This window comes from Cibotium barometz, chromosome 13 (assembly GCF_041138505.1).
Source record: "Cibotium barometz isolate CiBa-2024 chromosome 13, ASM4113850v1, whole genome shotgun sequence".
Taxonomy (NCBI): domain Eukaryota; kingdom Viridiplantae; phylum Streptophyta; class Polypodiopsida; order Cyatheales; family Cibotiaceae; genus Cibotium; species Cibotium barometz.
Window position 1 is genome coordinate 18,867,600 of NC_141058.1, and position 14,439 is coordinate 18,882,038.

General features: G+C 43.4%; 1 protein-coding gene across 2 annotated transcripts in view; it reads left to right on the plus strand.

The window, feature by feature from the left end:
* Positions 1-14,439, plus strand: part of LOC147632450 (ABC1 family protein) — a 97,596-nt gene that overhangs the window by 26,364 nt on the left and 56,793 nt on the right. For both annotated transcript variants that reach the window (XM_086807281.1, XM_086807280.1), the window contains exon 2: positions 6,041-6,154. In XM_086807281.1, the coding sequence (XP_086663407.1) occupies positions 6,080-6,154 (75 nt within the window). In that variant the 5' untranslated portion in view covers positions 6,041-6,079. The remainder of the gene's footprint in view (positions 1-6,040; positions 6,155-14,439) is intronic.

Here is a 14,439-nt window from a genome sequence, read left to right on the forward strand (position 1 = left end):
ATTCCGTATGCTTCAGCTTGTGGCAGTCTCATGTATGCCATGGTTGCTACTAGGCCGGACATTGCATTTGCAGTGGGAGTGGTTTCTAGATACATGGCCAACCCTGGCAAGAAGCATTGGGAAGCAGTGAAAGGTGTCATGAGATACCTGAAGGGCACACAGGATTTGTGCATTTGCTTTGGCAAACAGGATGCATTAGTGCATGGTTACACGGATTCGGATTATGCCGGTCATCCAGATAACCGGAAGTCTACTACCGGTTATGTATTTACATTCACAGGAGGTGCTGTGTCATGGATATCCAGGATGCAGAAGTGCACTGCCTTATCTACTACAGAGGCCGAGTATATTGCAGCCACAGAGGCTTGCAAGGAGGCATTATGGCTATCTCGGTTAGTGGTTGATTTGGGCTATACAGGGGATATTCCATTGTTGCATTGTGACAGTCAGAGTGCCATCCAGTTGGCAAAGAACCCTGTTTTTCATGCAAAGACGAAGCATGTGGATGTGAAGTATCACTTCATCAGAGAGGTGATAGAGAACAAACAAATTCAGCTTGTTAAGATTCACACGGATGACAACCCGGCTGATCTGTTGACAAAGAGTTTGCCTCCGGAGCGGTTTGCTCATTGCAGACACTTGATGGGCATTGGATGAGGCCAGTTTCAGCCTTGATATGGCCTTGTATATTATCATGTACATGCTGATTTTTTCTTTTCCTTTACTTAAGGGCACTTTGCCTTTAAGTGGGAGGTTGTTGGGGTAAAGGCATTATGCCCACCCTTATAGTGTGTACAAGCCCATAAGTTATAGTACATAGTACACTTAGTACTTTTAATGTACTAAGTGCACTATGTGTACTAGTGCAATATACATGTGTGATAGGGGAGTCACACACTCATGCCTCATGAGTTGACTTATCCCCACAACTCTCTCTCTCTCTCTCCCTTGCTTCTCTGTGTATGTCTCCCATGAATGAACTCTAACCCTAACTGTTTCTCCCCTTCATTGAGCAACGTCAGTGGCTGGGCTCCCATCTCCCAAGCCATCGCTCCTCCCAAAAAACCGGCTGGAGGAGATATCTATAACAAGGTGCCTCTTCAACTTCCCATGCTCTTGCATATGGGATAATCCACCACAACTTCTAGGGATGCCTCTACCCAAGAGTAGCTACGCGAATTGCCAAGGAGTACCACATGCACTTGTCAGAGGTGGGAGATCACTAGTAGCATTGCAGCATGGCACATTTGGCGTGCTTGCTTACGGCGAGGCCATAGAGGGCACCACCATGCCGCCCATTGAGTACATCCAAAGCATATGGATGGATACGCCAATGGGAGAAGCTGCGAGATGGCTCCGAGGGTATGCGGAAACACCGAGAGGCTTTTTTGCAAATTTGGAGCAACGGTCCTTTCCTCAGGGTTAGAGACAATGAGGTCACTTGGCACTACAGGCCACTTGTTTGGTTGTTTCCTCCCACTGTATGAAACAGCCTCCTTTGAGAGGGGTCAACGCGCGAGGAAGAGCCTCTTTGTTCCCATCTGTTCTTCTTGTCTCCTATGATGGAGATTGGGTCATGTACTTAAGCCATTTCAATTGCATTTTGGTAACTAATGGAAGAACCTTTTCTTGGGAAAAAAAACAAGAGAAAGATTACTGGACTCAAATGATGCTCAATGTTATTAGAATGACCCAAGTGCATGCTTTGATAGGCATCAAGCCTGTTCTTTTGACCAAAACTAAATAAGGGGTGTTCAGACCAACTGACTTTGAAATATCCAAATGTTTGCACAACCTTGGTGAATTGCCATGCTTAGAACACCTTACAAGATCCAATATCTTATTGAAGCACCGAGAGACCTTACATGTAATAGGTCCCGACGTCTCATACCACCGGGACATACCCCATGTAAAACCTCCATTAAGGACACAAGTCTAAGGTGGAACAGCTAGTTTCTCCCTAAGACTAGACCTTGATGCAACCAAACCTCCATGTGGATGCCGTGGTCAAACCTCCAGATCAACCGAGCACCAGGCAAGTCCAATCCGTATAATTAGAGACGGGAGATACCACTATGTCCACAACCTCAGTTTCCCATCCAAGCCATAATCTAGCCACCGGTAAACTGTCTAGGTGTAAGGTCACTCAGATATTGCTCGTACGGATGACATATTTAGTGGTGGTTTTCCCCTTTCATACACTGAAAATTAGGGTCATCCTATTCATTTTCAACAATGCCTCATGATGTACCTTTGGATTAGTCCAAAAAGCCTCAAGATTTTGAGGAAGTTGAAAGGGAAGCTATCCAAGGGCCAAATTTGTCCCGATATGGCTGTTGAAAACACCCAAGGATAGCAAGTTGCAAGCTTCTTTAGAAGGGAGAACGAGAGCTGCAACTAGAGCAAGGTGGTGTGCAGGCTTTGCCTTCGTGAGTAGTATCATGGATGTGGAAGAACCATGTATATATGAGCACACCAAATGCAATTTGCATAGGGAAAATGGTATGAAAGGAGCATGCCTCTATCTTGAAAAATAATACATGAGATCTTGTGGATTTTCTATGTAATTGGTTCAAATTGGGTTTACAAAGTTAAACGCAAACCCGATGGTTCGATAGACAAGTACAAAGCTAGACTTGTTGCCAAAGGATATTCCCAAGAGTAAGGGACTGATTTTGATAAGACGTTTGCTTCCACTTCTAAGATGACAACTGTCAGGGCAGTAATTGCTTTAGCAGCCCATCATGGATGGAATATGCATTAGTTGGACATAAAGTTTGCATTTTTGAATGGTGAACTTCAAGGAGAAGTTTATGTGCGGCAACCATGTGGTTTTGAGGTTGTAGGACATGAAAAGCAATGAGTGTGTCTGTTGAGAAAAGCTCTTTATGGGTTGATGCAAGCTCCCAGAGCCTGGTATAAGAATATCATGCATATTTGAGTAGCATGCATTTCTGGAATAGTCCAACTGTGAGCACTCTTTGTATGACATGATTTTGAAAGGGAATATTGAAGAGAGAATTGCAGCGGTTGAGGTTGATTTGGGGGTAGCTATTGAGATGACAGATCTCAGCATGTTGCATTATTATTTGGGCATAGAGTTTGTGCAAAAAGAGCATAGTATTGTTATGTCTCAAATTAAGTATGTCTATGTTACATGCGGAAGCTCTGAGATTCTTCTTTCAGCCCTAAACACCATCTAGAACATGCTGATGCAAAAACACAGACAGAAGGGAGAGTAGAGAGAGAGAGAGAGAGCTGGAAACTCAGTATTTCATATGGTACAAAAAGGTACATAATTCCCTGCAGCCATAGGCTGCCTTCTTGAAAAGATAAACAAACCCTCACCCTAGTCTATGTCTAGACCCAACTCAACAATGGGTCGAATGAGAAAAACGATGAGCAATTGGGCCTTAAATAGGCTGGAAAATCATTGATGGACTGGCCGACTGCTGGTCGGCCAGGTCCAAGTCCCAAAATTCATGTGATGAGCAGCCGACAGGTTCCTTAGTCTTTTCTTATGCTGGCTGACAGCAACACCACCTCTTCCATTAAATAATCTCGTGCCTAAACAGCACCACATGCTCCTAAAATCTGTGTTTCTAGTGAGTCTTTATCATGTTGCCTCAAGGATTAGCTCTGAGATTAGCATGTACATGTGTGTGCACATGACATCCCCCTCTGCTAAACTTGATGACGGGATTCGAGTCTGATTCTTGGATGATTGTCATCATCCCATTCTATTCCCGGAGTCTCTCTGTCATCCTTCCTACTCTGGCAACCTTTTCACTGAATGCCCGGCCCGGTCTCCAAATCCACTCTAACTTTGAATAAGATCTATGCATCTGTTCCATCCAGTCCCCAATCCGTTCCTACCCTGTCTTTGAACACCGTCTTGGTCTTCATTCCTGAGAAATGAGTCTAGCACTCTCACTCCACCCCTTGGAGGATCATCTTCCCTTGGAACTCTTCCCCAAAAGCTTTTCCTGGCCCACAGGACTGCCATCCCCTTTGGGCTTTGTGGAACACCACCAACCAACCTCTTGGGAGTTCTTCCCGATCTTGTGTTCCTTGCCTTGGGCCCCGTACCTGTGCACTTTCCTGTACCTTGGACCTATACACCTTCATATGGGACTGAATCAGGGTTTAGCCTTGCTAAGCCTGATGCTTTGATACCAATGTCACATGTGGAAGCTCTAGGATTCTTCAGCCCTAAACACCATCTAGAACATGCTGATGCAAAAATGCAGACAGAAGGGAGTGTAGAGAGAGAGAGAGAGAGAGAGCTGGAAATTCAGTATTGGACTGGCCGACTGCTGGTCGGCCAGGTCCAAGTCCCAAAATTCATGTGATGAGCAGTCGTCGATAGGTTCCTTAGTCTTTTCTTATGCTGGTCGACAGCAACACCACCTCTTCCATCAAATAATCTCCTGCCTAAACAGCACCACATGCTCCTAAAATCTGTGTTTCTAGTGAGTCTTTATCATGTTGCCTCTAGGATTAGCTCTGAGATTAGCATGTACATGTTTTTGCACATGACAGTCTATGTGATTTTGAAGCAGTTTGATATAGAAAAATGCAAGCCAATTACAACTCATGTTGAGATAGGTGTCAAGGTTAGCAGCTTTCATGCAAGGGATTCTGTGGGTGCCACTCTTTATAGTCAGGCTGTTGGATGCTTGATCCATCTGTGTTAGAATCTGTGCATCTCAGTGCATTTATTGGTTTTTACATATTTTGGGTATTTTACCTTTTTCTCCTATTTTTAGGAAGTCGTGAGCAGTCGGCCAGCTCACTCCCTTCACTATAAAAGGGGTCTCACATATTCACTTGATGTCATCCAATCCCTTGCACATTGTTCAACACTTCTTTTGGCTATTGCCATTGTACAGCTGTTTGCTATTATAAAAGGTGATCTTGTCCACAAGCTCTCTCCACTCTCTTTCTTGTTCAGTTTATGCTGCCACCTATGCATTCTCCAACATGGTATCACTGACTTAGGTTCAGGCTGCTCCATCATACTGCATTCTACTCGCCGTCTTCTTCTGTGCTGGGCATTTTGCTTCCATAGATTCTCCTGGCTGCAGATCAGCATCAACAGTTGCTGCATTTTCTGTGTACCCTGCTGTGTTTTTCTGGTCCAGCCATTTTCTTGCTGTCGGCCAGCCCTCAAGGCTGCGTTTTGTTCTACAGAAGCAAGTTGTGGAGTGGTGGCTGCAAATTCTGCTCCGGCATCGGTTGGTGGTGAGTTTTCTTGCATTTGGTGTTGCCAGACAAGTGGCTCTACATCTTCTTCTTCCTCCACGAGTCCTTGCTCTCTCTCTTGTTCAGTTTATGCTTCCGCCTATGCATTCTCCAACACTATGCAACACCAGATCAGATATATCTTATGGTCTTTAAATTTTTTGTTGTCTCAAACTTCATCTTGCAAGTAACCAATCGTAAGCGTATCCACACACACAACAGCCAAATCACAGCTTTTTATTCTCACAGATAGATAGCAGGTACACACGTACTACAGTTAAGACTGTTCTCTGCAAAGCAGTACAGAACCACCAGCGTCCAGTAACAGGTCTGTGCCTTCTATTGCTGTCCAGCCAATACTTTGTCCATGCTGTCCATATTAGTTTGCTTAGCCCTGCTCATGACACTAGCTTAATGCTGAAACTGAGTAAAAACTATTAGTAACCTTTTTTAATTAGTCTCTCTGTTTCTCCCTTAATATTGAATTGAAAAACAGTTGTTGATAACAGGCCTTGTGAAGATTGTTGTATCTTACCATAAATGAATAAAATTTTTCCGTGTGCCATATGGGGTTAAGGCATAACGTCGGTTTTTCAACAAAAAATTTGATTTAAGTTTACACCCTTACTTCTGCCTGTAACCTGTTGGAGTACGGTTTGTCTAGGCATCCCAACCTCTTGGGTATTTAATAGTTAGAAATAGTGAGCACACAACATTATTTGTTGTTCTCTGTTAAATTTATTGTTCATGAAGAGTTTTCAAGTGTTATTAATATAAAGATGCTATCTTTGAACAGGTCCTGAAAGTGTCTTGAGAAAGAGGTTCTTATAGGACGATGGGATGGGGCTACAATGTGAGACGCCAGATGAAAATTTTCACATTGACAATGACAATTTACTTGGATTACAAAGTAAGACTTGTGTTTTTGCATCGTATTCAATAAATGTTTGTGTGTGCATTATGTTGTTGGCACATGCTACCGAATGAGAAAGAAGGATGTGTAAAAAATGTACTCTCCCGTTCCCTATGAGCTATGGTTTGTCTTTCAACTATCTCTGTATGGTGTTGCTGGCTTTGTTAACTGAATAATTCTGGTAAGGCTAGGTTGTCAAAATGCTCTAAAAGAATATGAGATGTCAAAGAAAACCAAAATTTCTAGGATGACTGGGGATACGTGGTATGGGACGTGCATGCTTTGTGGGCATGTGCGTTTCCCTTGTTTGTTCGTGGATACATTGGTTCGTATGCGGTGGTGCAGTTCTTTGGGTGTGCTTCTCAAGCTACACACCACTTATGCTTTTACAAATAATACCTTCAAACGCTTCAATCTCTCTACAAAGGCTTATACCTTTGTAAAGCCTATATGCCAAGCAACCATAAACCTTTGTTTAAAATCAAAGGTGACCATTATACATAAGCTTTTCAAGCTTTGTTATAAAATCAAGAGCTCAAGTTTTTGCTAAAGAACATCATTGGTGCCTCCGCGCATGAAACCAGAGTGTGTGCATGCAACAAACCTCTTGCCAACCTATAAACCTTGAGATTAAGCTTTCAAAAATCCAAGTAAGTTAAAATATTCATTGAATTTTGCTTCTTTAATTTTTCAAAACCTAAATCCAATACGTTCATTGATAAACCAAATATTTTCTCGCCCATATGTTTTGTAAAACTACATAAATCACTCTTGTGATAGGGGTGAAAGTATGCATTTTTCCTGCATTGTTGGTAGTTTAATCAGTGAACTTTTTGATGGGTTGAGTGATTCAACACGGTCCCTTATTAATATACTTAAATTAAAGTTTTTTGTTATTTTGTGGGATGGTTTGTTGGAATGATCACCTCTAGTCCTGTTTGATCCCTTCTATGCCCCCTTTTATTCAATATATTTATCTGATATTTTCGGGTATTTTTCCCACCTTTTAGTAGACGCTTTTCCTAGTCGTGGACTTTGTCCTCAGTCATGGGTTTTTAGGCTGGTTGGCTGACCAGCCCCTTCACGATGTATATAAGAACATGCTTTTTGCCATTAATTCATTCATCATTTTTGCTCAAGTGTTGGATCATGGCTGGCTACTCCAAGTCTCTCCTCTACTTCCGCTTGTTGCCTTCAACCATTCTCTTATGGTATCAAAGCACCGAGGTTCTTAGGCTCTTGCTTCTATACTCTACAGGAAGACTATCAGCCATTGTTTTTTTTTTCTTTTTTTCCAGCCCTCCCTCCCTCCTTGTTGTTTAACGCAATTTTTCGCAGCATCCCTCAATTTTTGTATTCTCTCCCTACCCTGGACTAGTGGTAGCACCGTGCACTTGCTCCATTAGCCTCTCCCTCCCTTACTTCATCATGCATTGGGTCGGCTCCCGTCTTCCCCCGTGTGCCTTGATCTTCGGAAGGAGTGAAGTTCTACATCTTTCTTTCACCTAACCTATCATCTAGGGAGGAGTGGGCAGCCCCCGGGTACCTACTTGCAGCCTTTCCACTGTAAATTCAAGAGGAGGATTCCATGGCTTCTATATTGACTGTCATCTCTTCATCTATTTCCCAATCCCGAGGAATCCATCCTAGATGGGACCAACTACCTTGATTGTTCTTTGCAGATGAAGACTTTACTCCGGTATCATCGGCTATGGGGTATTGTTATCGGGGCCGAGGCCCAACCAATTGCAACTTCTCCTTGGGTTGAGATTGATGCCTGGCTTGATAAGGATGCTTGATTTATCATCTTCAACATTAAACCATATGTTGCTCGTCAATTTGATGACAATGATGGAGACCACAGAAGAATTGTGGGATACCATTCAAAGGAGGTTATCATAGAGAGAACTCTACTCAGAAGATTGCCTTGGAGAATCAGCTTGCCAACTTGAAGATTTTCTATACTGCCAACATCATGGATTCCATCACGGAGTTTGTTACCATCCAGAAGTAGTTGGTCTCTTTGGGGAGCAAGGCTAATGATGAAGACTTTGTTCATCGGCTCCTTGCCAAATTGCCCGAAACTTTCTCATCTTTCTGTGATACTATTTCACTTCTTCCCTCTACTCCCAATCTGCATACTGTTGTTAGCATGCTTCAGGATAGAGCTACGAGGAAGAAAACAAGTCAATGTGCTTCCGAGACCCTTCTTTAGGTCAAGGGCAAAGGCAAATGGCAGTCTAAAAGTTCCACTAGTAACAAAGTTGACTCTAAACCTGCTAACAATCTTGCTCATAAGAATCTTACTTGCCATTATTGTGGTCACAAAGGTCACATTCAGCTTGATTGTCGCAAGAAGAAGAGAGAAGGTGGTTCTGCAAAGAAGCCCAACAATCAAACCTCTCCGTCTACCAACCAATCCAAGAGTTCCTCTTCTACCAAGGATCTTGATATTGAGAGTGGATTAGCAAATCTAAGGAGGATCAAACATGGTTATAGTCATGGTTAGGTCATGATTAGAAACATGATTAAGAATGGATTAGGAGATACTAATGAGACATGGCTTAGGCATAATCATGGAAACACACGAGTTACTTTCTTCATTAGCAAGAGCCTCTTATATAGGCAAGTAGTACATGACCTCATGACATCACCTATGATGTCTTACAAGCATAAGGTGCCATCTCCCCCATGTGGGTATGCCATCTCCCCCATGTGGGTATGCCATAAATGAGCAAGATTCCCTCTAGGCTATATTTGAAGTAGGCGCCCTTTTGAGGATGTGTCTTGAGTATAGTAATCAAGGTTATATAGCCCCTTTCAACCTTTGAATGGATTTGGGTGATATATCCAACAAACCCTCCTTCAACCAAATCCATGACAATGCTACCTTTATGATGGCAATTCTAGGTTCTAGTTACAACATACAAAAACTAGTTATGATGACCATGCTGGTGCCCGTAGGTCTTATTCCAGTTAGGTTTACAATGCTAGCAATGATGGATGATGCTAGAATACCATAGTAAAGCTTACAATGAGATAGTTATGTTTAGGATGGAGAGGTTTTTAAACATGGTATGGGCTATCCCTTGATTTTACTCAAAAGGCCCATTCTTCTTCGATAAAATTGGCCTCTTCGGAGGCCTCTTCTTGCAGCTCTTCTTTGTCTTGACTTGCGAGAAATGCCTTTTGTGCCTTTTGTTTGAAGAAACAATTTTCTTGAATATGATTGTCCTTGCCGCAGAATCCACAAGTCTTCTTCTTTCCTTTTGTGTCGGTGAAGTTCTTCTTCTTGAAGTGTGACTTGTTGTTGGAGAAGTATGCCCCTTCCATTATCCCTATATTCTCTTGCTTCTTCTTGTACTCCTCAAGGAGTGCAGCTTCAATGGCTTCTAAAGTAGGATCCGGAAGATTCATGAGAGTTGACACTAAGTGCCCATATTCATCATAAGGCATGCTTTTCAATAGAACTGCAATGGCATCTTCCTCATCTATTGGTGCTCCTATTGTTGCAAGTTGTGACATTAGGCTTTTCATATAATTAAGATGAGAAGGTAAAGACTCAGAAGCTTTCTTTTCAAGTTTAAAGAATTGGATTTTCAGCCCTATCTTGGAATGCTTCCCTTTTGCCCCAAATAATTTCTCTAGGATTTCCCATGCTTCAGCTGAGTTGTTTGCATTAGAGATATGATGTATGTAGTTGTCACTTAGACCTAATGCAATTATGGCAAAAGCTTTCTCATCCCTAGGTAACCATCCTTGTTCACCATCTCTAGTGGTAGGTTTTTTCTCCTTTCCACTAGCAACTCCCCACAGACCTTTCTTCATGAGAATAAATCTTACTCTAACTTGCCAGGTATGAAAGCCTATCCCATTAAACTTATCAACATGAAATGAGGATGTAGACATGATGATAAAGCAAGGTCTTACCACTTGAGTATCCCTCAAGGGCAGTGTCTAATGTTTTTACAAGATTAGATACCTTCACCAAATAGATGAAGGTTATTTATGAAAAATTCAGACCAGTCATGCCCTCCTAAAACATTGTTTGCTCTTGAGTTGTAGACATTGTTTCTTACCCGTCTCCTCGGCTTTTTGCTTTTCTTCTTAGGCCTCAAATGTTGAATGTTCGATGATTCAGCATCAGATGGTTCAGCCATTGTGATTCAAAAAATGATGTAAACAATATCATCATCACAATATAGTAATTTCATCAAGTATATGGTGACCAATGTGATAAATGCTTTCAAAACAACTTCCAAAAATTGGGTCACTTGGAGTACTTGAAGGAAGTAGAGGCCTAGGTCAAAGCATCTAATGCTTTAAGTACTTTAAATATCAGTGATTTGAGACTATTTTAAGCACAAAACATTGGTGATTAAGTTGAATAATCACCCATTCATTTACTGTTAAGAACTGAAGCTTCAGAAGCTCTGTCAGTCCTACAGCCACCAAACCACGCAGCCATTTGCAATTCTGACCACATCAGCGTGTTCGCAGCCTACGAGAACCCTTAAGGCTCTGAGGAATTAGAGTATGGTGACGCGATGGCGATGGGGCAGCGTTTTCCCCCAAATAAAAAGGCGCCGGTTTATACTGCAATGCCGTTGGCTCCAGGCGCTTTCTGGCTAATTCCGCCCGTCAGCAGCTTCATGTTTGAGTTGAGAATGGCTGGCTGAGAGCTTGTGGTGAATCTTGAAGTGGGTAATGAGATATTGAAGCTCCATGGACTGCCTATCTTTCAGCCTAGATAATAGGAGAGGATAAGATATGATTAAGTTAATAAAGTGCTAATTAATCCCTAATAAATGAGCTTTGGATGATGTAAAACCTGCTCTGATACCAATTCTTGATATTGAGAGTGGATTAGCAAATCTAAGGAGGATCAAACATGGTTATAGTCATGGTTAGGTCATGATTAGAAACATGATTAAGAATGGATTAGGAGATACTAATGAGACATGGCTTAGGCATAATCATGGAAACACACCAGCTACTTTCTTCATTAGCAAGAGCCTCTTATATAGGCAAGTAGTACATGACCTCATGACATCACCTATGATGTCTTACAAGCATAAGGTGCCATCTCCCCCATGTGGGTATGCCATCTCCCCCATGTGGGTATGCCATAAATGAGCAAGATTCCCTCTAGGCTATATTTGAAGTAGGTGCCCTTTTGAGGATGTGTCTTGAGTAAAGTAATCAAGGTTATATAGCCCCTTTCAACCTTTGAATGGATTTGGGTGATATATCCAACAAAGGAGACTGTCTTTGTCGGCATTGAGGAGCTCCCCGCAGATTCACCTGTTCGTGCCACCTCACGTCTTACGGATTGGGTGGTTGATAGTGGGTGCACTACTCACATGACTCATGATAGGTCCATTCTGCATGATATTCGGCCTAGCTCTTTGAAGGTGTCCATTGGCGATGCTTCCAACCTTGAGGCCTCGTGTGGTTACGTGCGGCTTAACTCTTCTCTTGGCTAGCCTTCTACTATCCCTGGGATGCGCTTTATGTTCCCAAGCTCTCTAGCAATCTGCTCTCAATGTTTTGGATTGTAGAGAAAGGCTTAAGTGTCTACTTTGACAGTTCAGTTCTGGAGATCATTGACACTAGCACCTTGCATGTTGTTGCCAAAGCTGTACACAGGAAGGCGGTATTTACAGGTTGGACTTTGGTGGCTCTTTGAATGAAGCACAATCTCATTTGCTACAACTTCTTCAAAGCTATCATGCCTTGGTAGCTCAAGAGGGTACAACATTATGGCATGCTTGCTTTACGGGCACTTGTACTGTGCTTCTCTTCAGCAGCTGTCTGCTTAGCAGATGGTCGAGGGTCTTTTGCAGCTGAAACCCTCTCATTCCACTTGTTTGGCTTGTTTGCATGGCAAGCAACACAGAGCCTTTTCCTCACGACTCATCGAGCTTCGCACATCCTGGAGCTTATTTGTATGGGCTTGTGCGGTCCCATGTGGAATATTACCCAAGGTGGTGTCAGGTACTCCATGTTTATTATTGATGATTTCTCATGTAAAGTTTGGGTGTATCTCTTGGTAGAAAAATTTCAGGCTTGTGGGTGGCTTTGGTCGAGAATGCGATCACACATAAGGTTCGATAAGTCCGTTCAGACAATGGAGGAGAATTCATCTCCAAAGCCTTCCACAACTTTTGTTCACAGAAAGGTATTGGCTGTCAGTTCTCCACACCTTGCACTCCACAACAGAATGGTGTGGTTGAACGCAAAAACAGGATTGTTGAGGAGATGGCCTACACCATGCTTTCTTCTTCCGATCTTTCTTCCTCTTTTTGGGGAGAAGCTGTGACCATTGCTGTCTGCATCATCAACTGTTCTCTCACAAAGGCAGTTGCTAATATGACACGGGAGGAGGCTTTTACATGACACAAACCTTCAGTTTCACATCTTAGGGTTTTCGGTTGTGATGCCTATGCTCATATCCCTAATTATGCCAGGTCCAAATTTGGTCCCAAATCTAGGAAGTGCAAATTCCTTGATTATAGCTCTCAATCTAAAGCTTATAGATTATGGGATCCTCAAACAAAGTCCTTAGTGATTTCCCGCAATGTTCCCTTGTCCGATGATTCGCGGTCTCACCACGAGCTTACCATAGAGGTTCCTCATCCTCCTGCTTCTTTCCCTTCTTCCCTGGCACCCCAACCCCCTCAGCTTCTCCACCCCCAGCTTCTCCATCCCAAGTTTCTCTGTAGATACACGACATGCCTTTTGTGAGCAGCGGGATTTGACAGTTAACCTTGGGAAAACCAAGGTCATGGTGTTTAACACTTCACGTGTGGGGATCAAAGGCATGAGTTTCCTATATGCTGGGGCCTAGGTGGAGATTGTGAGTTCCTATGTGTATCTTGGGGTCACCTTCACAGGGCCACTTTACAGGATGAGGCGAGCTGTAGATGCTAGACTAACCAGAGGGTATGCAACACTGGCTAGGTTGGAGAGAGTGTGTTTCCAAGCTCATTTCCAGGAACCCACTACGAAGAGCTGGCTCTTTGACACTTTGGTGACTCCAGCAGCGATATATGGTGCAGCCTTTTGGGGACCCGATCTAGGAGGGGATGACTGGAGGAGAGTAGAAAGGCTTCAGGTGATGATGCACTCACGAATGATTAGATGCAAACCATTGGAATTTGGCTCCCCATTACATTGTCCTGGCAGACCCCTAATGGTGGATGCTCTTTTTCAGAGAGTTACCTACATTCAGCGAGTGTACACATTGGTCAGAGATAGGCTCCCAAGGCTAGCACTTGAGTCCTCCCGACGGTTAGCGGGAGACCAGGAATGGAAAATAGATTGATCCCCCCCTCTCCCCTCCGATTATAGTCTTGACTTCCCGTTCCTCCCACTCACCCATCAAGATATTAACCGCCTCATTTGCGCTAATCTCACGAGATTGAAGGTACACAATACATGGGTGGCTCCTTAGCAACTGGGCACCAAAATGCAGTTTAACCGAGATCATTTTCTCCACCTCACAAAGGATGCCTTCATCTAGAAACCCTAGTATGTGCTTAGACATGTTACATGCAATGAGGATATCTATAGGCTAGATTAGGGTTTCCTCACATCGCTTGCGGGTGGAGACAGGGAGAGCTGTTAGGATTGATAGAGAGGAGAGGATCTGTGAATTGTGCTCACTAGAGGTGGAGACAGAGGAGCATTATATTTGCAGAAGCCCCGTATATTATGAGCTTAGAGGGAGATTTCATTACCTTTTCAGAGATGGATGTGGGCCACTCGCGTGGGCCATGGATTACTGTGATCAAAGATGTCTTGGACTGTCAAATTCCCATAGGATCTCCTCGTAGAACGCTCGTGGTACAAGTCTCGAAACCTGCAAACAAACCAAACAAACATGACGGGGGTGCATGCCGAACCTTGACAATTGTGGGCAAGCCCACAAGTCTTGGCTGTCCCCATCGAGCCACGAGCTGAGCTAACTAGATGGACGTACCGACCAATCTCTACCTCATGACGTCCCATACCACCACGAAGCTACCCTTGCGGGCCTTGAGACTGCTGTCGGCCTCGGTTGCATAAAGCAGGTGCATTTTTGCACTAGATCCAAGCTCTTGACCATAGAGCTCTCACAAAGACACGCGAGACTCTATATCACTAATGACTAACCTTGGCCACCCTTTTATAGGCTCTTGGCCGGTCATCGAGCGTCCACACTTGGGCGCCCACTCGTCCAAACTTGGGTGCCCGCCCGTTAGTCTATCCCTAACTTAGCTCGTCAATCAGCCTGCCTA